General features: G+C 63.3%; 3 protein-coding genes across 3 annotated transcripts; 1 reads left to right on the plus strand and 2 right to left on the minus strand.

Moving 5' to 3' along the window:
* Positions 1-22: 22 nt before the first annotated feature.
* CHLRE_03g144807v5 (uncharacterized protein) lies at positions 23-5,468 on the minus strand. The gene is made up of 12 exons (XM_001695580.2): positions 5,098-5,468; positions 4,681-4,856; positions 4,325-4,469; positions 4,022-4,192; positions 3,686-3,828; positions 3,344-3,497; positions 3,004-3,085; positions 2,709-2,806; positions 2,384-2,522; positions 2,083-2,177; positions 1,683-1,797; positions 23-1,368 (listed from the first exon to the last, which is right to left on the minus strand). Exons 1-12 carry the CDS (start codon positions 5,274-5,276, stop codon positions 1,225-1,227), a joined length of 1,641 nt encoding a protein of 546 aa, XP_001695632.1. The 5' UTR covers positions 5,277-5,468; the 3' UTR covers positions 23-1,224.
* A 54-nt stretch (positions 5,469-5,522) lies between these two features.
* Positions 5,523-7,608, minus strand: CHLRE_03g144827v5 (uncharacterized protein). Its single transcript, XM_001695579.2, has 4 exons — positions 7,481-7,608; positions 6,982-7,148; positions 6,702-6,767; positions 5,523-6,242 (listed from the first exon to the last, which is right to left on the minus strand). The coding sequence occupies exons 1-4, from the start codon at positions 7,491-7,493 to the stop codon at positions 6,117-6,119; spliced, it is 372 nt and encodes a 123-aa protein (XP_001695631.2). The 5' UTR covers positions 7,494-7,608; the 3' UTR covers positions 5,523-6,116.
* Positions 7,609-7,728: 120 nt separating this feature from the next.
* CHLRE_03g144847v5 (uncharacterized protein) lies at positions 7,729-24,140 on the plus strand. The gene is made up of 47 exons (XM_043060396.1): positions 7,729-8,446; positions 8,660-8,818; positions 8,973-9,140; positions 9,307-9,667; positions 9,874-9,977; positions 10,147-10,225; positions 10,355-10,440; positions 10,602-10,788; positions 10,871-10,998; positions 11,136-11,238; positions 11,406-11,613; positions 11,756-11,871; positions 12,065-12,174; positions 12,348-12,512; positions 12,694-12,795; positions 12,985-13,047; positions 13,165-13,276; positions 13,398-13,519; positions 13,630-13,707; positions 13,879-13,928; positions 14,076-14,175; positions 14,312-14,428; positions 14,579-14,673; positions 14,833-14,944; positions 15,059-15,166; positions 15,327-15,440; positions 15,560-15,682; positions 15,865-16,032; positions 16,118-16,174; positions 16,287-16,420; positions 16,609-16,948; positions 17,092-17,179; positions 17,320-17,440; positions 17,541-17,602; positions 17,709-17,809; positions 17,951-18,122; positions 18,328-18,543; positions 18,709-18,854; positions 18,985-19,815; positions 19,977-20,194; positions 20,425-20,567; positions 20,738-21,021; positions 21,163-21,334; positions 21,443-21,551; positions 21,693-21,846; positions 22,052-22,244; positions 22,436-24,140. The coding sequence occupies exons 1-47, from the start codon at positions 8,087-8,089 to the stop codon at positions 22,666-22,668; spliced, it is 7,572 nt and encodes a 2,523-aa protein (XP_042925525.1). The 5' UTR covers positions 7,729-8,086; the 3' UTR covers positions 22,669-24,140.
* The last annotated feature ends 5 nt before the right edge of the window (positions 24,141-24,145 follow it).

Raw genomic sequence — 24,145 nt, forward strand, 5'->3', positions numbered from 1 at the left:
CTCAGCAGTGTGCAGCCTGATCAAAGTGTGTACGTTACAGAGCATGCGGTGCTGCAGGTGCGCATGGAGGTGGAGGTGGGGGGCTGTGGACCAAACGTCCCCCGCCGGTCACCCGCACCCCTAGTCCCCGCACGCCACCCTAGCGCCGGCGATTGCCATCCTTGCCCTTCCAGCCTTCCTTGCCGCCTGCATTGGCGCTAACTTGAAGCGCCTTGCTGACCGCCGCTGCTTGTCGCTGCTGCTCCCCGATGCTGCTGTCAACACCGCAACAATACGACCTGTGCATATGGCACAAGGGGCACAGCTACTGCCCGGCACGGCTGTAGTCTCCTGGCGCACACCTACGGGTACATCCCACGGGTACATCCCCTATTTCACGTGGACAGCAACGCGCGTGCTGCGTATGTGTCATGAACCCATGCGTACCCACCACCCGCCCCGCTGCTCGCTTGCACATGTACCACGTCGCATGATCCAACATTAACGCACTCGCGGTGTACACCATACGAGCGCCTGCCCGCACGCACGCATCATGTGCTGCGCCCGTGTGATGGGCACGCGCAGGCACCCGCATCGGCCCTGCGCCGCCAGTGCGCCGGCTCCTGACTGACCCAGGCATCAAACCTAAACAATGTACACAATCTACACATGAACTGCAGACATTATCCCCCAGCCAATATTTGCCAAGCGTCTGTGTGTGACCCTTGGCATTGGGCCTGAGATGACATGTCCCGGTCGCGCGGTCTGGCGTGTCCAACCAAGTTCAACCCGACATCCTGCAGCGTTGCATACACAATCTGACTGTTCCCAACACGATGTGTAAACATGTGCACACATCGCACAGCAACACAGCTACCTGCAAACCCGCACTTGACCACAAGGCATTGCATGTACAACATCACATTCACAATAGCACAAACGCCCGGCCTGTCCTCCTGGCGGCGGCGCACTAGAGCGGCAGCCTCCGCGCCAAGAGGCCAGCGAGACATCCCTGCCTGCTGTCCTCTCTTTATTCCAAACAGCGCACTCGCGCTGGGCGCCACACCTCACATCAGACCCTTGCACTCGCCCCGGCCTCGCCCTCTCTGCCGCTGTCCCCACCGCTCCTCCTTTCCAACCAGTCCCCAATCATGCAGCCACTGCTTCCATCGCTCCTGTCGACGCTCGCACACAAGCAGAGCTCCGCTCCAGCCGCTCCCCAGCTGCTCTGCGCAGCCGCCGCGCTCACATGCGGCTGGGGGTCTTGGTGACGATGTGGTCATAGCACAGGGTGGTGAGGAAGTCCGAGTAGGCGTCGCCGGTGATGGTGCTCTGGAACAGCTGAGCAGCCAGAGGGTACTTGGAGCGGGCGAAGCGCTCGGCGCCCATCTGTGCATGGTAGGCGGGGGCAGCAGGCGGGCGGTTGAGGAAGGAGTTGTAACTTGTGGAAAGTTCCGGCGCTCATGTTATCTACGGTCCATTATGTTTGCTATGGCGTCCATTTCTGCTACTAGTAGAGGATGGCTATAAGCAACTGAGTTGAGCTTGGTACCCGAGGGGCCTCAAAAAGGCACGAGGGTAGCACAAGCACGACCAATCATATCAAGCAAAGTATGTGCCTTACAGGGACTTGCTTGGGAACAGAGAAACCGACTACAAAACAGGTCCGGATCCCCCAATCCCTCTGCCCCTTCCCCCCTCACCTTGCTCTTCAGCTGGTCCAGCTCCTGCGCCAGCAGGTCGTTCACCCAGGCCGCCGTCACCACACGGCCGTCGCGAGTGCGCGCGTGGTGCCGCACCCACTGCCACACAGCAGACCTGCGCGGCAGGCAGCGCGCAGAGTGAGGGGGCGGGCGCACGTGTCGCAGCGTGTGGGTCGCGAGCGGTGCTGCCAGGGGTTTACGCTCACGCACGGGGCGGTGAGAGACCCTTACCTCCCTTCTGCCATGCCGTGCCGTGCAAAGCGAAATCTCGCAACTCCCACGCACAATACGGTACGCCCCCCTCCATCATCGCCCCGTCGCCCCCACATCCCCCAGCAGCTGCCCCCAGCTTCCTGCAGCAACAGCCCGCCCCGCCCCACACCATCCCTCCCGCCCGCGCCTGCTGATCTCGGCGGTGGCGGCGTCCTCCATGAGGTTGTGGATGGGCACGCAGCCCACGCCCCGCAGCCAGTTCTCCATGTAGGCCAGGCCCACCTGCGCAGCAAGACGCGGAGAGGCAGAGGGAGGTGTGTGTGTGTGTGTGTGTGTGTGTGTGTGTGTGTGTGTGTGTGTGTGTTGGTGCTGAAGACGCAGGCAGGGGCCCTGGTTGTTCAGCGTGTGCCCTTCCCTTGCACACCCAAGCACCGTGTAGGCCCCTCCTGACCCCCGCCCAGCTAGCCCCAGCCTCCAGCGGCCCTCACCGACAGGTTGTCGCGCAGACCCTTCTCCGTGATGCCGCCCTCCGCCAGCAGCGCCCCGCCGCGCACGTCCAGCAGGTTGTGCGCCGTCACCGTCACGTCGTCGCGCCGCACGTGCAGCTGGTTGGGCGTGGGCATGTGCCTGCGCACGTAGGCAAGCGGCGGGCGCGGAGCATTGGTGGGTGTGGGGCTCGGGAATTGGCAGGCGCGGGAAACAGCGTCGAACAAGCCATCGTGGCAGCGCAGGGCACCAGCGCAACCCTACATGCATGCATCTTGATACACGCCCACACGCACGCGCATAAACACACAGGCCGCGCACACTCACTTGTTGAAAATCTCCATGGCGATGGGCACCAGGGCGGGGTGCGCCACCCACGTGCCGTCGTGCCCGGCCACCACCTCGCGCTCCTTGTCGCCGCGGACCTGCGCCGTGTGCAACGGTGGTGGAGCAGTCCGGAGGAAGCAAACGGCAGTCGAGAACTAGGTACCACTATACACGGCAGCCAACACCCAGGGCGGAAGAAGCGCGGCTAGGTGTTGCAAGATGTTCAAGCAGGGCCGGCAGTCCGTGCTCACCGCACCGGGACTGCCCTGCACCAGGGGCCGTAGGTGTGCCTCACCTTGGCCAGCGCGGCGGCGTTTGCTGCGGGGTCGTCCTTGATGGGGATCTGCGCCGCCATGCCGCCCATGGCGTGCACGCCGCTGTAGGGACACACGCACACAAACACACAGGAAAGAAAAAGGGAGGGAGGGACGAGTTGAGCAGGCCAAAATGCAGCACTTGCACGTTACACACCTCCCGTGCCTTCCCACCTCAACGTTGCCGAGACTGCAACGCGCCGTGCTTATTGTCAATAATCCTACAGCCCCGCCCTCCACTAGCGTCCACCCGGCTTCCCACCATGCAACCCCGATCCCACCCGCAACTACCCTGCCCCCCCTCCGGCTCCCCTCGCTCACCGCTTGTGGCAGGTCTTGATGAGCAGTCGCACGTAGGCGTCCATGAAGGGCGAGGTCATGGTGACGGCGGAGCGGTCTGGCAGCACAAACTGCGGGTGGTTGCGCAGCTTCTTGATGAAGCTGAAGATGTAGTCCCAGCGGCCGCAGTTCAGGCCTGCGGGGGTGGTCGACATGCGCGGGCTCAGCCGAGGCAAGCAACCACACGCACGCGCACACACAGTGCACCCGGGCCCGCACCACCACCTCCCGTCACAGCCCTCGCCTGCTCCGACCCCTCCCCACTGCTCCTTCCAAACGCCTGCGCAACCACTCCTCCCCGTTCCTCCTCTCAGCCCCACCCACCCGACGAGTGGTCCCTCAGCTCGTACAGGATCTCCTCCATCTCAAAGGCGGCCAGCAGCGTCTCGATCAGCACCGTGGCACGCACAGTGCCGCGCGGCAGCCGCAGCATGTCCTGGCTGGCGTTGAACACGTCGTTCCACAGCCTGGCGGCGGGGGGGTGCGGGGGCGGCAGGGCCGAGGGGCGCGCAGGAACGTGAGAGGGGAGGCGATTGACAGTGGGCAATGGCAGTGGGCCCACGTGCGTGAATCCGTTGTATCCGCGCCAGGTGGACCAACATACTTACAGACACGCACGTGAAATACACATTCCTCCCGCCGCCGCCCCAACGCGCCCACCTGGCCTCCAGATGGCTCTCCATCTTGGGCAGGTAGAAGTAGGGGCCCTGCCCGGCCGCTAGGGTGGCGGCAGCGTTGTGGAAGAAGAACAGGCCGAAGTCGAACAGCGAGGCGGAACAGGGCTCGCCATCCACCATGAAGTGGGCCTCCACCAGATGCCAGCCGCGGGGGCTGCGTGGGGGGCAGGGCAGGAGAGCAGGGACGATTCAGCTCAGGGGAGCATGTTGAAAGGAGCGGCCAGAACAAAGCGGGGCGATGCGTATCACATATGGCTATTAAGCCCCACGCCGTGTCGGCTCTCACCGGACCAGCAGCGTGGCCAGCTTGCCGTCAGTGCGCAGGCTGTAGACCTTGCCGTTGGGTCCGGTGTAGCTGATGGCGCGGCGCACGGCGTCACGCATGTTCACCTGCCCCTCCAGGTTGCCGTCCCACGTGGGCGCGTGCGAGTCTGCGCACAGGCGGGATGTGAGTGCGGGAGGGGTGTTTCAGGGCGGGGCTGTGATGGGGGTCTTCCGCGCCCTGTGAGGCAGCCTCTGGTAGCGCAAGGGGGCCTGACTCTAACGCGACACACGTCCGCGTAGCCGTATGCCACCCACGCTGCCACACAACCACAACAAGCCGGTCGGCATCAGGCGTGCCAGCAGTGTCGGGCCACGCACCCTCAAAGTCGGCCATGTACTGTGTGGCACCGCTGTTGAGGGCGTTGATCACCATCTTGCGGTCCACCGGCCCCGTGATCTCCACGCGCCGGTCCACCAGGCCGGGTGCGGGCGGGGCGCACTTCCAGCCGGGGTCGGCGCGCACCGCCGCCGTCTCAGGCAGGAAGTCGGGCAGGCTGCGAGGCGGGGTAGAGGGGAGGTTGGGGGGCGTTAAGAAACAAGGAACAAGGGCGGAGTCAGCGACAGTCAGCGCGGCGGTCCGCTGGCCGGGGCAAATGATTGCACTCGTGGATCTGTGCGCCGGCATCACGCTTCAGGTGAAGGCGCCAAAGCCCGAGCATAAGGGAAAGTGCATGCCTCCAACCGTCATGCCGCGTAAACCTGTCGGTCCAGCCGCGACTAGACAACGGCGCTCACCGCCCAGCATCCAGGTCCTTCTGGCGCTCATCGCGACGCTTGAGCAACTCCTTGCGGCGCGGGTTGAAGGTGCGGTGCAGCGTCGCGACGAAAAGCTGGGCCTCTGGCGACAGGATGCTCGCCTGCTCTGCGGTGACTGGCCCGAGGATAGCCACACCCGGAATGGTTTGGACGGACATGGTTTGCGCCTCTGGTGCGGCGGTGGCTTGTCGTGAGAGAACCGGTCTCGAAACCGGGTGTGACAGTGCTGAGTGTGCGCGGGGTCGCGACGGAGCAAATTTACAAGCTTTATGCTCGTGTAGCCTGACACCCTGAACAAGCTTTAAACTCATCATAATCCGATTGCAGAGTAGTTGGCGCGCCCGATCGTGCTGGCGCACCGCTGCAACTAGAAATACAGCGCAAGTCGGCGTGGACAACCGCCACTGCAACACCCGCGACACCCGCCGCCCGCCCGAATGACGCCATGACACGGCCTGCGCACTGCTCCAGACGGCCTCATTGACCCCAGACTATCCAGTAACAGCCCCTTTGCGGCGTCGCGCGGCATCGTCGGCGAGCGTAAGCATGCAGTGTCCGCAAGCGCGCGATTTCCACCCGCCGTTACACGCTTGATGCAATACAATAGGACAAATGGTAGAAATTGAAGCTCATGGTTTGAGTTTTGCCTTGCATGGGGCGTTCTTCGCGTGCCTGCCTCGCTCGGTCGGCTGCGGCCAACACGTCCAGTAACACCACACATCTCACCCGCGGCCTCCCTCGCCACAGCTTTTCCTTGTTAACAGAACCCCTCTCTCAAGTACTTAACGCCTCACTCCACTCACCCTCCTGCACACTCCAGTACACACGCTCTTTATTTAGAACAACACAAGTTAACGCAATCCATCATGCTCGCCGCTCTCTCAGGTAACCTGAACCCACTAGTGCCCGGCCCATCCTCCTCCTCTTCCCTAGACCCCCTAGACCCCTAGCTTCTAGCTCTTTTGGCCCCGCCACCTCCTTCTCCTCCTGCTCCTCCCTTATTCCGCTGCGGCTGCGGGCGCGGGCGGGTACTCTGTGTTTGTCTTGGCCAGCTCCTCCACGTCATTGAGCACCTCGCCGAACACGGCCGGGTTGCGCTGCATGCACTGCCGCATGCTCTCAAACTGCAGGCGGCACCAGGGTGCGGGGTTTGGAGGTGGTTGGGGGGGCGCAGGGTACTCGTTAGTAGAAGCCCTGACCCACAGTGGATGGCAGTGGCAAAGCCAGCGACAAGGTGCACATGCACGGTACTAGTTGCGCATATCCCGCGGTCAAGGCTTCGCCACCGTGTGCATCGTCGCAGCCGTGCCGTACAGCGCTGCGGAATTCCGCACGCGCAAGGCACTCAGCAACGCTTTGGGGGTCCATGAACGCGACACGCTTTAAGCCCGACCATGGCCCCCGCACCACCTGGAGCATATTCAAGGGCCGCCTCCGTGCTGCACCCCCAGGCTGCATCGCCTTCTACTCGCCCAGGCGCTATGTCTTGCCATGCCCCGGCACCCAGCTGCTGTCCAGGCTGCTGCCAAGCTATCGAAGCACGGGGTGCTGGCCGCAGCAGCCGGGCGGCGGCGGGCGCTCACCAGCGGGATGCAGTCCTTGTAGTCGCCATCGCCCTTTTCCCCCTTGACGCCGCAGTCCATGAATGCCTGGAGCAGCAGGCGCAGTAACAGCAGCAGTCGTGGCAGCAGCATTTTTGAGTCAGGCTGCGGTCACTTGCTTACTCTGGTGAGTTTTCTGCAGTGCAGGCGCTTCTCATGACCAGCCGATGTGTGGCAGGAAGCCCCTACCCCAGCACAGCAACCGTGGGTCGCTCCAGCCCCAACCTCGCCCTCAGACACGCCGTGCGGCACCAGGGCTCACGTTGAACTCCTTTTCGCAGCCGCCTTCCCGAAACATGACGCAGATTGGGCACTCCTTCTTTCCCTCCGCCTCCTGTTGCTGCTGCTGCCGCTGCTGCTCCGTCTCTGTCCCTGGTGTGCTGGCTGGTGTAGCCGGCTGCGGCTCCGCCACTGATGCAGCCACAGGTGCTGCGAGAGGTTGCAACGAGATCATTTATTCAGTGAGGCATACCATGGCATTGTGCGGGGCCGCAACGCTGCTGGATGCAAGGTTCTGAACCGCGCAGCTGGACGTGCGTGTCACGAGGTGGGCTGGTGCCTCTCGTCACGTCGCGCCACAGTGGGGATACAATCGCTTCCGGTCCTTATGCGTGCATTCTCATCACGGCGCTATAAAATGTGAAACTAATAGGCCGCGTGGAACGCAGTGCTGTTTTGGCCCCGCTCATCAAGAATCCGCCGGCTGCAGCACAGGATGCTGCTGGGGATCAAGTCATCGCATCTCTCTTCGAAATACTTACTTGCTTGTGTCATCCTTTTATGAATCGGGTGGAATACACGAAGAGCCGGTCGAAAAACAGAAGTGGTGCAGCATGCACAGTTTGCAGCTGTAAAGTAAGTAGCAGTAGGTATTTAATCCCCAAATAGTATCAGTATGAAGCTGTCCGGCACGGTTTTGGCACGATGGCATTTCGACTCTGCATGGAGACTGCCAGTTCAGCTCTGTTCTTCAGGTGCTTCACAACTCTTCGCTGAAAGCTGGTATTAGAAATCCCTGTGGTCACTTAAACTATCATAACTTATTCGTGGGCAGGCTTGTATTGCGGACTTTTTACGCTACGCAAGACTCGCAACCCTGTCGCGACTTGGTTTGCTCGCTTATTCTGTCCGGTTCGGCCAATTATAAGCCGTTTAGTCTAGGACACTGGTTGTCAATAGTTCCTGCGGAGAAAGCTGGAAAAGCGAGTTTCCCGAGACGCGGAACATCCTGTTCCCTGGGCATCGGCTTGCACAGCCCCAGCTGTCGTTAATTGACTATTATTCAGCAACTTGAAGTAATCAGCAGCTAGCGGTGCTACACTTGTGACTGTGTGCTAAAGTTAAGTCCGTATTGACCATCAGCAGTGATGGGAGGCCGTGGAAGCAAGAAAACAGAGGAGGAAGGTTCAGATGCTCAGACTGCGGAGCAGATTCAGGAGCAGCCCCAAAGCGAGGCGCCTGAGCGCACCGAGACTGCAACCTCGACTGTTGCAGGACTGGAGGGCGCGACCAGCGTGCTGGAGCCACTCCCCGTGCACACGGACGAGAGCGGGGACAGCAGCAAGGCTAGCCTGAAGCACAATGACTCGCACGGCTCCCACCTCCATATGGGAATGAAAATCAGCAGCACCGTGTCGTTTGGGCAGCTGACGGAGGAGGTCAGCAAGCCCCTGTCCAAGGCCCGCTCCGCGCTGAAGAGCGTGCACAGCCGCATGGACCTCATCCAGGTACGTGGCACAGTCTGTTGACCTTTGGGCTGTAGCTCCAACATGGCACACGCCGTGCCGTGCCCAGCAGCTCCGCCGGCGCCGGCCGGCGCCCTGTGGTGCCGAATATGCCGTCCTAACATGCCGGCGCACGGGCAAGCGAACCGCCCATATTACCCTGCCTGACGGCCGTACTTCCTGCCTGCCCCCGACCCACATCCGTAACACGCACAGGAGTACCACCTGCGTGAGGTGGCGGCTGCGGCGCTGAAGCGCGAGAAGGCCATGGACTGGCTGCCCGAGTACCGGCCCATCAGCGTGGTGCCGCCCTCCCGCGGCCGCCTCACGCACCTGGAGCGCACCACGCGCGTCAGCCAGGCCGCCATCCTCAACGTGAGCCGGGGAGGGCCATGCAGGGGCCGGTGAAGCACCGGGTGCAGAGCGGGAGCGGCAGCGGGAGCGGCAGCGGGAGCTCGCAACGCGCAAGGGCTGTCTGTGCGCGATTTGGGTTGGAGGTTTGTGCTGAAAACGATACTCGGTCCTGCAGGACGTGCCTGTGGGCCGCAAGACCAAGATCGTGTGCACGCTGGGCCCCAGCTGCTGGTCCGAGGAGGGCCTGGGCGGGCTGCTGGACGCGGGCATGGACGTGGCGCGCTTCAACTTCAGCCACGGCACTCACCAGGCGCACCAGGAGGTGCTGGACCGCCTGCGCAAGGTGGGTCAGGCGCAGGTTATGCCTAATGCTGATGTGGGTTGGCTGTATTGCGGCTGGAATGGACGCGACTGGTGTAAAACTATGCCACGCTGCATTAGGGGACGCAGCTACGGCCTGTGCAGACGGCAGGCACTGCTCCTTTCACACCGTGCTTTCCTGCACCCAGGTAGTGGAGGCGAAGAAGCGCCACACGGCCTTCCTGCTGGACACCAAGGGCCCCGAGATCCGCACAGCCATGCTCAAGGACGGCAAGGACATTGAGCTTGTCGCGGGGCAGGAGGTGACCGTGGTGGGTGTCGGTGAGGACTACGACAAGTGGGAGGGCTACAAGGACGAGAAGACGGGCGAGACCAAGATCGGCATCAGCTACGCCAAGCTGTGCGCCAGCATCAAGGTCGGCGGCGTCATCCTCATTGCCGATGGCGCCATCAGCATCGAGGTGGTCAAGATCCTCAACGACCGCGAGCTGTTGGGCAGCGTCATCAACAGCCACAAGCTGGGCCAGCGGAAGAACTGCAACCTACCCGGTAATGCATTGATTGTGGTGGTACAGGAAGGGAGTAGAAAGCGACCGGAAGAGGGAGACGAGGGAGGCATGGCAGCAGAGTAGCTGAAGGTGCACGCGGGTGTGGTGCGAGAGCGCCGCATGCGCCTTGGTGCCGCAGGCGGTGGCGCCGTTGATGGGCCCTGACGCTTATCTGCTCATGCCTGAGCACCTTGCACCTATGTGCAGGCGTGCACGTGGACCTGCCGGTGCTCAGCCCCAAGGACATTGACGACGTCCAGAACTTCGCGGTGAAGAACCAGATGGACTTTATTGCCGCGTCGTTCGTGCAGGTATGCGTAGAGGAAAGCAGAAGGGGAGGTGTGAGCGTGTGTGCATGTGCTGAGGGCGCCTTGCGATCCGTGCTATCGCATTTGGAGTACTACTTACAGAGGTACGGCGGGCGCTCAGCAAGCTATTCAGCACTAAGCCCAATCCTTGCTCGCGTATTCTTTACTACAGTGCGCGGATGATGTCAAGATGATTCGCCGGGTGCTGGACGACGCGGGCGGCTACCACATCAAGATTATCTGCAAGATTGGTGAGCGATTGCGCGTCTGCAGGCGGCTTTGATGGCGGAAGAGTTGCCGGAGCCGGCACTGCCCAAGGGACGAGCACGTTTGTTCCCTGCTTCCGCAGTTCTTGTCTTCAACCCGCGCCCACCCTGCAGAGAACGAGGCGGGCCTGCGCAACATCGACACCATCCTGGAGGTCACGGACGGCATCATGGTGGCGCGTGGCGACCTGGCCATGGAGGTGCGGCAGGCCCGGGGTGCGGCTTGGCAGCGGGAAGCGTGCAAAGCTATGGCAGGACACATGCATCATGATTACCCTGTCTGTTGAATGTGCTGCCGGTGAGAGGGAGACAGGTGAGTGCTGAATGCGCGGAGCTTGCTGCGCGTGCTGGCCTGGTGCAGGTGCCCGCGGAGAAGATCGCGCTGGCTCAGAAGATGATCATTGCCAAGTGCAACGTGCTGGGCAAGACGGTCATCACCGCCACCCAGATGCTGGAGTCCATGACCGGCTCGCCGCTGCCCACTCGTGCGGAGATGACGGACGTGGCCAACGCCGTGTACGACGGCACCGACGCCGTCATGCTCAGCGGTGAGCCACGTACGCTTTCCTGACGGGTATGGAGGAGTAATGCTAACATCAAACCTGCTGCGTTTTGTGCGGCCACCCCCAGGCGAGACCGCCAACGGCGCCTACCCGCACGCCGCGGTTCGCACCATGGCGCACATCGTGGAGTACGCGGAGCTGGGTGTGGACTACGCCTTCCACCACGACTGGGTCAAGCGCCACAACGCCGGCCTGGTGCGTGTGCGCCGGCAGGCTGTGCCGTTTGCTGGGTTGAGGCAACCTCCTGTCGGGCCTTCAGGTGGCAAAGCTAGATGGCTACGGCATAGGATTGAACGTCATGCTGACATGCCTTGTTGCTGTTCTCGATCCAGGCTCCGGTCAGCCCCCTGGAGGCCACACTGGCATGTGTGGCCAAGTCTGCCATCACGTTCTCCATGGACGCTAATGGCGATGGTGTGCTGGACGCATCGGAGGGTGAGCTGAGTTGTAATGCCATTCGCATAACCACCAACATGGGCCGCAAAGACGACGATCACCGCGCCGCAGTCTCAGAGCCCAGTCCCCCGCTGTACCCGCTGCTGTACCCGGTGCTCCACCTTGGCCTCACAGCCTATGCGGCCCCCTCACGTGCTGCTGCACAGGCTGCGTGGCGGTCGTGTTCACGCGCAGCGGCCTGGCGGCGCAGGTGATCGCCAAGTACCGGCCGCCCTGCCCGGTCATTGTGCTGAGCGACCACGACTGGGTGCTGCGCCAGGCCAGCCTCACCTACGGCCTGTACCCGCTGCGGGTGGAGGTGTCGGGCATGGAGGACCGCCGCAAGGCCGTGGAGACGGCCATCGAGTACGGCAGGTGCGACCGGCGGGCAGCTGGGGGTTAGCGGGTGCTGCATGTGTCGCAGGGCAGGCAGCGGGGCTATGGCTGTCTCCATGTAGGCCTTGCAGGGTAACGAACCCGCACGTGCATTAACCGCTGTATGCTCGCGCCGTCGCAGGCAGCGCAAGCTGGTGTACGACGGCAAGAACATCCTGGTGGTGACGGGCAGCGGCGAGCCGTTCGCGGACACGGTGGCGGAGATGTACGTGGACCAGATCGGCTCTGAGGGCGGAGGTGAGGCTGGCGGGCTTGGGTCGGGCGAAGGTGGCATAGGGCAGTGCTTTGGCCCAAAGCCGGCTGGGCTAGGCAGTGCGGTTTAGTAGCAATAAATTTTCATCAAGGAGTCGCGCAGGTGCGCGTGCTTCCTGTAGGACATGGTCTGACCCTGCTACTTGTGTTGCTTGGCGCCCACCCCCCGTGACTGCAGCCGGCTGGGTGCGCCGCGCCGTCAGTTGCAAGCGCAGCCTGAGCGTCGGCCAGCCCATGCACATCGAGTACAAGTCGCCCTTCGCCGGTAACTCGGTGGTCTGCGTGCAGGTGCGTGAGACGTCAGGGCGGCCTGCGCACTCGCTTTCCGTGCAGTAGCGCCTGCAGCAATTATGCCAAGCGGTGTTGAGTGCGCTTATTGCGCTTTGTCCCCGTACCCTCATGCTGTAAACGTGCCACGTCGACCCGCGGTACACCTGCCTGCACCCGCACCACGCCCGCAGTCTCTGCGCATCACGCCGGAGCTCATCATTGAGCGCCAGTTCAACCACCGCTCCACCAAGATCTTCGCCAGCCTGGGCCCCGCCAGCTACGACCCCAAGAAGGTGGAGGCCATGCTGGACAACGGCGTCAGCGTGTTCCGCATCTTCCTGCACGAGGCACCCACCGTGAGTTTTCGGGCGCGGGGTGCGGGTGGCATCACAGCAACAAGAGCGGCCATTGATGGTCCAAAGCATGGTCATCAGCAAGCCGCAGGGGAAACCAAGGACAGGGCTTTAAATGCAGTCCTGTGGAAGTGCGTGCTCAAGTTCGGCTGTATGTGCGGGTGCGTGCGGCCGCCGCCGACAGGACTTCTACCAGAAGCTGGTGGACCGGCTCCGCGAGCAGTTCGAGCAGCGCCGCGAGAAGTGCTCCTACACCACCATGCCCGGCCTCATGGCCACCATCAAGGTGCGGGCGGCGAGGAGAAGGGGCAGGGGCAGCGGCACGCTGTGCGTGCAGAGGCACACTTGCGCGCTAGAGATCACGGAGGATATAACGTGAGCCGGGCCCAGGCCCAAACTGTGTTGAGCCATCAGACCATCACCCCGAAGTCTGACGTTTGGGTCGCACGCCACGTCGCACCTGGTGTGGTGACAGGGTCCGGAGGTGCGCACGACGCTGCTGCGGAACCACGCGCCGCTCAGGCTGGCGACCGGAGAGGTGCGTTGCACTGACAGACGGCGACCGAAGGTTGCCAACATTGCCTTGCAGCTGCCTTGCATCCCTGCAGATTCCGCAGGCACTGGCGTCCTAACGCGCTGCCGCTCTTGCCTGCAGACGGTGGTGCTGGTGCCCACCTCGGACCCCCTATTCGAGGGCTTCACCGGCGCCGACGGCATTCACATTGTGGGCGTCAACTTCCCCACCCTCACCGCCAAGCTGCGCGCTGGTGCGTGTCACTGTCATCTAGGCGTCATCCAGTATACGCTCTTCCGCATTAGCTGTCACAATACTGCTGGACCCACAGCTTACGCGGCCTAACTGCTGTCTTCCTTCACCTCTGCCCGCAGGCGACGTGCTGGTGCTGGCGGAGGGCACCATCTCCCTGACTGTGAAGGAGGTGGTCCCGCGCCTGGCGGCCGTTGCGCCCGGCGGCGGCGCTGACGGCAGTGTTGCGTACATGCACGGCAAGGTGCGACCGCGGGTTCAGGGCGATTCCCCGCAGGCACCTATCGCTGATTGCACGTACCCTTCAATGCTAACCAAATCTCATGTATGGCTTATGTGCGTCATTGCTTGCAGGTGATCACCAAGGTCACCACAGCGGCCAAGCTGGGTGAGGACCGCGCCATCGACCTCGCGGGTGGCTGCCTGCTGCAGGTGCGCGGCTGCGGCATGGGCTGTGTGCATGTGTGCATGTCTGCGTTGCGGCCTGAGCGTGATGCGGGGGGGGGGGGGCGCCAGTCAGTAGCGGTGCAATTGTAGTGCATGCGTTGGGCGCCACACTCCCTTTGTCCCGGACACGGCGCCTCACGTCGCCCGGCCCTGCAGGACAACTTCCTGGGCGACCGCGACTGCGAGGCCGTCCTGTTCTGCGCCAAGTGAGTCGAGTCGTCGTGTGGCGTCCGGTGTAGCGTAGTGTGCTGCCGCGCCCGACAGGTGCATGCGTCGGAGGTCTAGGCCGTGGATCTGCACTCTGCTACTGACGCTGAGGGCTGCTGGGCTGTGGCGCCAACTTCCCTGTGCAGGAATATGATCGACTTCGTGAGCATCCCCAACGTGCGCTCGCGGGCGGACGTGATGGCGGTGCGCGAGCTCCTGGACGCCAACGGCGGCGCGCGCTGCAAGGTGCGTGGTGCAGGCAATGGAACCATTAGAGGGGTCCAGGAAGGGCTGCAGCAAGTGGCCTCAGTCCCAAGCCAGCCCAGCCCCTGAGCCTCGTGCCTCCGCACACCGCGGATCCTGCACTCTGCTTGCCCCGCAGATCATCTCGCACGTGTCCACGGCCAAGGCCATCGCCAACTACGATGAGATCCTGGATGCCACCGACGCCGTGCTCATCTCGCGCGCGTACATGGGCATGCGCATCCCCGCGGCCAAGGTGCGCAGGCCGCATTGCGAGTCGTGTTACAGGTGGCGCTTGATGCCGCTGGTGGTGTTTGCGGCTTTCTGACGTAAACTCCCGTTGCCTGGCACTGGTGCGCCGCGTGTTTCTTCCTGTGCCTGAGGGTGTTGCTGCCGTACTGCGCAGGTGTCCCTGGCCCAGAAGTGGATGACTGCCAAGGCCAACCTGAAGGGCAAGCCGTGCATCGTCAGCGCGCAGATCATGTATAGCATGGTGGACAGGTGCGAGGGGCGGTGGAAAGGTTGCAGAAACTAGACTTTGCGGAGAGGGCGTGACAGTCATTACACGCTCGCGGAGCACATTCCTCAACCAAGAGTTGCATTCCGGTACTTCAACACTATGAAATGTGTACCGTATGTGCGCCCATTCCCAACGCACAGCCCCCGCCCCACCCGCGCCGAGATGACGGACGTGGCCAACGCGCTGTACGACGGCGCCGACGCGCTGATGCTGCGCGAGGAGACCGCCGTGGGCTCGTTCGTGGAGCGCGTGGTGAGCAAGCCAACTACGTAGAGGTCTGTTGTGCCCCTGAAGTCAGCCACCACTCCATCAACGGCCCTTGACGTTGACGCGCTAAATCCATCGTTCCCACCACGTGTGGCGCAGGTGTCCATCACCGCCGACATCCTGCGCGACGCCGAGGTCGGAGTGGACACCTACGCGCAGCTCAACCAGCTGCGCAACTTCACGCCTAAGCCCATGCCCACCCTGGAGGTCAGCACCGTGCAGCTGTGGCTGTGGCTGCCAGACTGATTGCTGCTTCTGACGGAACGGCATCGCTATTCCTGTCCCAGCTGCCACAAGTACTGGCCTGTGTGCCTGCCCACGCTGCCACCCATCTTAACCCCTATTCCTATCTTGCCCCAATGCGCAGTGCCTGTGTTCCTCGGCGGTCAAGGCGGCGGTGGACATGCGCGCGGCGCTGATTGCCGTCATCACCGACACCAGCGCGCCCGTGCGCGCCCTGGCCAAGTACCGCCCTGGCCAGGTATGTTCAACCCTATGACTGTGTCGCCTGTACGTGCGCCTCTCGCGCAGCGGCCGCGCCGCCTGTCTGTTGTGGTCGCCTGGCTGACGCCTTCACATTTCGTTCGCCCTGCACCGCAGGCCATTGTGGTGGTGACCACGCGCACGCACGTGGCGCGCCAGTGCAACATGAACTACGGCTGCGTGCCGCTGCTGCTCCGCAGCAAGGACCGCGACGCGCCGCTGGACAAGATCGTGAGCAAGGTAGGTTGCAAGGGGGCTGGGCTTGATAGCGGTCTACTGTTAGTCGGAAGCCTGTACCGCCTTGTAGTTGCAACCACACCAGTAAACGCGCTTGCGGCATGGTTTCTTTGTTCCCTGGGCGCCCGGTGCTACCGCATTGCAAAGCCCGCGCCAACACACGCGCGCATGTGTGCCTCCTGCAGATCGTGGACTTTGCGCGCACCCAGAAGCTGGCTGCATTCCAGGCCGGCGACGACCAGGGCGACCAGCTCATCATCGTGCAGGGCCCCTCCAACCGCACCTTTGCCACGGAGGAGGACCTGGCGGAGATGCAGTTCGTGACGCGCATTATGGGCGAGGAGGCGTCCGAGGTGGGTGACAGCTAGCGCTGCGGGATGCAGTTGGGTAGCTTACAACGTGCTGCGGGCTCACACAACCCTCGCATTCGCCTCGCAGGTGTGCGCCAAGCTCGGCTACACTGGCGCTGACACCATTGCCTACCGCTCCACCAAGGTACCGTATAAGTGTTTGCAAGCCTCGTCACTGAGCGTTCGTACTTTCATGCTTCATGTTTCACCATCCTCTGTGTGCGCCCTGCCGCTGCCGCTGTTGCTGCTGCCTGTAGGTGGGCCTGGACCTCATCTGCGGCCCCACCGACACGCGCACCCGCAAGACTAAGGTGGTGTGCACGCTGGGCCCCAAGTGCTGGAGCAAGGAGGGCCTGGAGATGCTGGTGGACACCGGCATCAACGTGGCCAGGTGCGCGCGTGTGTGGCAAGCCGTTGCGTGTACGCGGCAGTCGCACATACCGTACTCTACTCTGCCACGTTCACGCTGGGTCCAGAGGCAGCTTGTCCGATAGCTGCATCTTGCTCATGTGCGCAGCGCCGACAAAGCACACGATGATACCGACCACCTTTCGGCCGCCTAAACCCCAAACTCCGCAGGTTCAATTTCAGCCACGGCAGCCACGCCGACCACCAGGAGGTGCTGGACCGCCTGCGCCTGGTGCTGGACGAGCGCGGCGCGCGGCACCGTGTGGCGCTGCTGCTGGACACCAAGGGCCCCGAGGTGCGCACCGCCATGCTCAAGGACGGCAAGGACATCAACCTGGAGGCGGGCCAGGAGCTGACGGTGGTGGCGGTAGGCGACAAGTACACCACCTGGGAGGGCTTCAAGGACGAGGCGACGGGCGAGACCAGGATTGGCCTCAGCTACCAGCACCTGTGCCGCGATGTCAAGGTCGGCGGCATGATCAAGATCGGTGACGGCCTCATCACCCTGGAGGTGCGCGCGTGCCGCAGAAGAAGCACGGATGCGCTTCCTAGGGTGTTGCGAACACGGTTGTCCTACGCATTTGTTTTGCGCTTGTCCAGGTTACAAATGTTTGTTCAGTTCAGGACGGTGGCGGTGGCATTGTGCACTTGCAGGTGCTGGAGATTCTGTCGCCCACGGAGCTGAGGGTGCGCGCGCTGAACAGCAAGGCGCTGGGCCAGCGCAAGAACGTCAACCTGCCGGGTGAGTCGGCCGCGGTACGAGCGTGTGACTGGAACTGTGCGATGCGTTGACGCGCCGCCGGCACGCTTTCCACCAGGCGCCCTGCCCTGCTCACTTGCCATGCGGCCGCCCTGCTGCTGTCCTGCCGCGCCTCCCACCAGGTGTGCACGTGGACATGCCTGTGCTGGGCCCCAACGACATCAACGACGTGCAGAACTTCGCCGCCAAGAACAACATGGACTTTGTGGCGGCGTCCTTCGTGCAGAGCGCCGATGACGTGCGGTGAGCCCCGGTCGTGTGCCCTTACGTGCAGGCGCATTCTCTTTGGCTTAGCTCTTGACACGTACCGCCACTCCCGCCCATGCCTTCATTCCTGCCACAGCTTCATCCGCAAGGTGCTGGACGAGGCGGGCGGCAAGAACGTGCGCATCATCTCCAAGATCGGTGAGCGACGGCCTGATTGCAGCTGTGGTGGGGCCCGTGCTGCTGCTTGCCCTGCTTCATGGAGCGTCACCGGCCTGCCGCCTGCCTGCCCGCTATGCTCCCGCAGAGTCCACCGCCGGCCTGATCAACTACGACGCCATCCTGGCTGAGAGCGACGGCATTATGGTGGCACGTGGCGACCTGGCCATGGAGATTCCCTCGGAGAAGGTGCGGGAGGACAATGGGGCTGCGGGTGCCAAGTTGTTTGCGGTACTGGGGTGTAGAAAAAGGCGTTCCTCGGAACAGGGTATGCATGCGCGACGGACTACAGCTGACCATGTGAAAGCATTTGCGTTGCCCTCCTACCAGGTGGCTCTGGCCCAGAAGATGATGATCACCAAGGCCAACATTGCGGGCAAGTTCGTCATCACCGCCACCCAGATGCTGGAGTCCATGATTAAATCGCCGCTGCCCACTCGTGCGGAGATGACGGACGTGGCCAACGCCGTGTTCGATGGCACCGACGCCGTCATGCTCAGCGGTGAGGTGGCGGGACATGTACAGTAGGCGTATTGCAGCTGAGCGCTCATCACAGGCAAGCGTGTTGGACAGCTCCCATCCATTCTTTGCCTTCATGTGATTTGTTATGCCACCCTACTCCACGGCCACTGTTGCCAATCGCGCGTGCACTCGCTCAGCACCCCGCCCTTGCCTCCTTCCTTCCCTCCCGAACCCACCAACCCCAGGCGAGACCGCCAACGGCGACTTCCCCCAGCTGGCGCTGGCGACCATGTGCGCCATCTCCGCCAACGCAGAGGTGGGCACCAACTACCCGCAGGTGTACGACTTCATCCGCGACTTCTCTGCGCGCCCCATGTCCACCGCCGAGGCGGTGCTGGGCTGCGCCGCCAAGAACGTGCTGGACGTGGACGCGGCGCTCATCCTGGTCATCAGCTCCACCGGTGCGTGCCGGGCGCGGCCAGGCCGCTGGTGTGGCGGGGTGCATGGGATTGCAAGCTGTCGAGGGGAACGCTGCTGCTGACTGTGTCCAGTAGCTGTTGCACTCGCTGCCGCATGCACACTGAACGCTTTTTAAGATTCGCGCCCCGTGTAACACACGCGCACAGGTGCCAGTGCCCGCCTGGTGGCCAAGTACCGCCCGCGCGTGCCGGTGCTGCTCATCACCGACTCCATGGCCGCCGCGCGCTCCGTGGCGCCGCTCTTTGGTGTGTACGTCAGCATCGTGGACGAGCTGCCGCCCTCGCGCTTCGACGTGAGTCCGCGGCGGAGGGCGCCTGGGTCAGGTCGTTGCCACGTGCATGCCCAGAGCGGCACCAGTTGTTGTTAACTCTTAACTCTGCTGTGTCGCGACGGCTGGCTGTTTGGCCCTGCTGGCCCCGCAGCTGGAGTTTGAGGTGCTGCTGGAGGAGGCGACCCTGTTCGCCATGGAGGCCGGCCTGTGCCCGCCCGGCAAGGAGGTGGTGGTGGTGCACGGCTGCAACACGGCGGACGCGGAGGACGGGCTGCCCATGGTGGAGATCCAGGTGGCGGCGGGCGGCGTGCCGTCGCGCCAGACCAGTGAGGCCATCAGCGAGACCGTCACGCCCAAGCCCAGCCTGCCGCAGCCCAAGGCCAAGCGCACGGGGCCCAGCCCCTTCGCGCCGGCCGTGCCGCCCAGCCCCGCCACCACCGCCTTCCAGCACGCCTTTTACCTGGGCGGCGCGGGCATTCACCACGTCACGTCTGGCGTGACGCCCTTCGGCAGCCTGGCAGCCCTGGCCCCGTCCGAGGCGCCGCCCTCGCCCAAGCAGCAGCCCCACGCCACCAACAGGCTCGTCGCCGACGTGGTGGAGGAGGGCGCCTCCAGCGGCGCTTCAGCCGCCGCCGCCCTGCGCGACAACCTGCCCGCCATCCCCGCCGCCGCCAAGCCCGCCAGCAACGTGGCCTCGCTCACGCCGTCGCCGGCGCCCACGGCCTTGCCCAAGGCCCTCACCGCGGCCGTGATGGCGGCCAAGACGCTGAGCCTGCGCACCACCGCCATCAGCCTGGTGGACATCCTGGACCACAGCCTGCCGGCCGGCCGCAAGACCAAGATCGTGTGCACGCTGGGCCCCAGCTGCTGGTCCGAGGAGGGCCTCAACGGCATCATCAACGCGGGCATGGACGTGGCGCGCTTCAACTTCAGCCATGGCACCCACCAGGCGCACCAGGAGGTGCTGGACCGCCTGCGCAAGGTGGGGCGGGCTGCACAACAGCCGGCTGCGGTTACTCTGTGGCCAGGCTGCGCTTCTCCCCAGTCGCGACAGCAACTTGACTATGAAGTTGGCCCTTACGTTGTCGTGTCTGAAATTGGCTCTTACATTGTCGTGTGCTACACCGTGTGCGCCCTCCGCAGGTGGAGAAGGCCGGCACCAAGCGAATCGCCTACCTGCTGGACACCAAGGGCCCCGAGGTGCGCACCGCCATGCTGCGCGAGGGCAAGGACATCAAGCTGGACGCCAACCAGGAGGTCACGGTGGTGGCGGTGGGAGACGACTACGACAAGTGGGAGGGCTACAAGGACGAGAAGACGGGCGAGACCAAGATCGGCATCAGCTACGCCAAGCTGTGCCAGTGAGTGACCTTGCCCGGTCAATGCATGATGCCACCTAGGTGCCAGCTAGGACTGAATTGCTTTTCCACTCCACGAGTCTGCTGGTGTGTTGCCTCCAGCGGTGCTGCCGACCAAAGGAAGCAGCGGGCAGGTCGCTGGGTCTCCAAATCTTGCGGTCCGGCATGCTTCGTGTGCTCGCTCAACAATCCACACCCGACCCTATCCAACTTCAATCGCGCGCCTCCCGCAGGAGCGTGCGCGTGGGCAGCCGCATCCTGGTGGCGGACGGCTCGCTGACCATTGAGGTGCTGGAGATCACGTCGGCCACGGAGCTGCGCGGCCGCTGCCTCAACACCAAGGTGCTGGGCCAGCGCAAGAACGTCAACCTGCCCGGTAAGGCAGCGCGCCCCCGTGCGTGCTGGCCTTGCCTCCAACCCGAAACATGCCTGTGCCGCCGGGCAACGTGCATGCCCGCAGGCTCACACTCGCATGCTACCGGCGCCTTGCCCCATTGGCGGCACGTGATGTGTGTGTGTGCCCATGGTTTGATTCCCCACTTGCAGGCGTGCACGTGGACATCCCCGTGCTGACGCCCAAGGACATCGAGGACCTGCAGAAGTTCTGTGTGGGCAACGACATGGACTTCGTGGCGGCGTCCTTCGTGCAGAGCGCCGACGACGTGCGCCTCATCCGCCGCGTCCTTGACGAGGCGGGCGGCTACAACGTGCAGATCATCTCCAAGATTGAGAACGAGGCGGGCCTCAAGTATTTTGACGGCATCCTGGCTGAGAGCGACGGCATCATGGTGGCGCGCGGCGACCTGGCCATGGAGATTCCCTCGGAGAAGGTGCGGGAGGACAGCGGGGCCGCGGGTGCCGAGTTGTTTGCGGTACAGGCGTGTGGAAAAATGCGTTCCTTGGAACAGGGTATGCATGCGTGACGGACTACAGCTGACCATGTGAAAGCATTTGCGTTGCCCTCCTACCAGGTGGCTCTGGCCCAGAAGATGATGATCACCAAGGCCAACATTGCCGGCAAGTTCGTCATCACCGCCACCCAGATGCTGGAGTCCATGACCAGCGCGCCGCTGCCCACTCGTGCGGAGATGACGGACGTGGCCAACGCCGTGTTCGATGGCACCGACGCCGTCATGCTCAGCGGTAAGTTCGGGGCTTCCCACCTTAGTCTGGTATGGACCTATCGCCTCCCTTCGTGCCGCTATGCTAAGATTGGTCCCAAATGCCCGCCTCCCCACCCCCTCCCCCCAGGCGAGACCGCCAACGGCAAGTTCCCGCGCCCGGCGGTGGAGACCATGGCCGCCATCGTGGCCAACGCCGAGAACGGCACCGCCTACGTGTCCACGCAGTGGTTCATCCGGTGAGCTGCAGGCTCCGAGGCCCCTGGTTGGGTCGGTGCCTCGAAGGTAGACGGCTGCGTTTGCCGCCGAGTCCCGAACAGTTTGCGTATGTGTGTTTCTGAACCGGTTTGCCTTGCCACTCCTTTGTCTGCCCTGTGCAGCGACCACACGCCCAAGCCGTTCGGCATCACGGAGGCCACCGGCGTGTCGTGCGTGGCTGCGTCCGTGGACTGCAACGCGCAGCTGATCATCACGCTCACCAGCGGCGGCTACACCAGCCGCTTCGTGTCCAAGTACCGCCCCGCCGTGCCGCAGGTGCGCCCCGCACCGCCCAGCCCCGTCCAATGACTGCATTCGCACCCAAGGCACCTACCTTCGAACCAGCTGCTGCTCAGCCTCGCCGCGCTTTGAACAGCAGTAGCTCTTGTCTGTTGCCCGCGCTCCTCCCATGTCGTTCAATAACAGCTCTATGTTTCCCCGCCACGCCGCTCGCCCTGCCTCTGCCCCCGCTCCCGACCAGATTGTGGTGACGGACTCGGTGCACGTGGCCAACCAGGCCAGTGTGCACTTCGGCCAGTACGCGCTGCTGGTGGGCGACATCGACTTCAGCACGTGGCCGGCGGACCGCAGCCTGACCGCCATGGTGGACGAGCTGGTGGCGCAGGCGGCGCTGTTCGCGCAGGACAAGGGGCTGTGGGCCGGCCAGGGCACAGGTGCGCGCGTGGATGCGGTCATAGGGGCCTGAGCGCCGCGGGCCCACCGGCCGGGTAGCATGCTCCTTTGGCATTAACAAATGCGCAGCTTATGGCCACAGCACACACACAGGCTGCCATGGACGGCGTTGCCCCATGCTCTTACCATACTTGCCTGCTCCCTCCCGCCCGCTTGCCTGTCTACCTCGCAGCCATCCTGCTGCACGGCCGCGACGACCTGTCGGCGGACAGCCAGCCCGTGCTGCGCGCCGTGGACCTGGCCGACCTCGTGGGCGCCGCGCCCGCCGAGCTCACCGCCGCCAGCAGCAAGCTGTCGGCGGGCTCGGGCCCCGGCCGCGCCGGCTCGCGTGAGGTAGGGCTGGGCCGCACGTCCGCCGGCCTGGCGGGCACGTCCGTGAACCGCGCCTTCAGCCTGGTGGTGTAGGTGTGTTGGGCGCAGGAGCGCCAGGAGAGGGTGAGGCAGGGAGCGGGGGACCCGGGAAGGAGAGGCTCCGGGCCGAGATGTCTGGGTACACCGCGGAGAGTGTGGCGGTGTCACCCGCTGGAATCATACCGTGCGTGCGCGTATATGGCGGTAGCTATGTGGTCTTTGCAGCCTGTGAGTTTAAGCTTATGAGCCCTGGATATGGGCTATCTACGCATGCGATTTTTGGAGATGATCCCCCCCCAGCGCAGCGTTCCAGGGGGGGGGGCGAAGCGAGGGCCTGTGAACAATTTCTCACACGTGCTTATGATGGTAACGTATGCGTGTGTGTCGTGCGATGCGCGAGATTCTTTTGTTTCCCTGCGTGATATGTGGACGTCAAGAGCTAGTGATCTGACCTGTTGTATATACCGCAATACAAACTGCATCGGCGAGCGGGTTTGCCATACCGGTATGTGATGGTGACGGAGTACCGGTAGTGGCCTGGATGGAAGGGAGGGCTCGGAAGCTACTACCATACATCGTATCAACCTGGCGGCGCGGGTTCCAGACCGCTGTAGTTTGTGCGTGCTGGTGTGGCGGACTGCCGTATTCTTGGTTTCTGCAACCGTTAAAAGGGCTCAGTGGCAAGGGGAGTAAACACGCCCGGGGTCATGGGGTGGCGAAGGTCGCTGCTTTTGGTAATGCTGAGGCAGCGAGGCGGGCGGAGGAGTTGGATGTCTGCGTCTGAGTAGTGATGTCTGCGGGTTGCATACTTGGTGTAGCTGATGGCTGTGATATGATGTGTGCGCTCTGGAACGGTGGCGAAGCCTTGCACTGCTTATGCACTGCAGACGGCAAGGCGCTTGGGGACATGGAAGCTTGACATGGACGCTTGACAACAGCAGATCTGAGAGGAGGGGGTTCCAGGGTCAGGCCCAGCTCTGGGCCAAGCTCCCATGTCAGATGTGCATCACGGTTTAAGAATTACAGCTCATGTAAACACAAGCCCGCTCGGGGCGGTTTTGCCAGCTGGGAGTGAGAGTGAGGATACGGCTTGCGCCTGGGGTGGCTTGCGCTAGGCACGCATGTACGGCATGCGGCATATCAAGTTGCCGATTGGCGGGTGACATAGTCGACGCCAGCGCTCCCACCTGTGCCAGTGTGCCTTGTGCAGCTTTGCTGCCAGGGCCAGCCACAAAAAAAGCCTGAATTGGGGCTAGCAGTCTGCAGTGTCGCATGGTCCACTGCCCTCGTGACTGCCCTGTGCACTAGCGCCTGTTGGCACCTGTGCCTCCGTGCTGTTGGCGTTGCCGGTGCGACTGGACTGTGGATTGAGACACAGGTGAGAGAGATGGAAAGGAAAAGCTGTGGAACGGGGGAGTCGGCGGGACGATGTTGGTTGCGAGACTTGCCAGTTGCAAGGCTTGACACGCATGTGGGTGAGGCGTCGGGGGCGTTGGGGGCACGCGCACAATTGGCGCGAAGTTCACCGCAT

The sequence above is a fragment of the Chlamydomonas reinhardtii genome, chromosome 3 (genome assembly GCF_000002595.2).
Source record: "Chlamydomonas reinhardtii strain CC-503 cw92 mt+ chromosome 3, whole genome shotgun sequence".
Classification (NCBI taxonomy): Eukaryota; Viridiplantae; Chlorophyta; class Chlorophyceae; order Chlamydomonadales; family Chlamydomonadaceae; genus Chlamydomonas; species Chlamydomonas reinhardtii.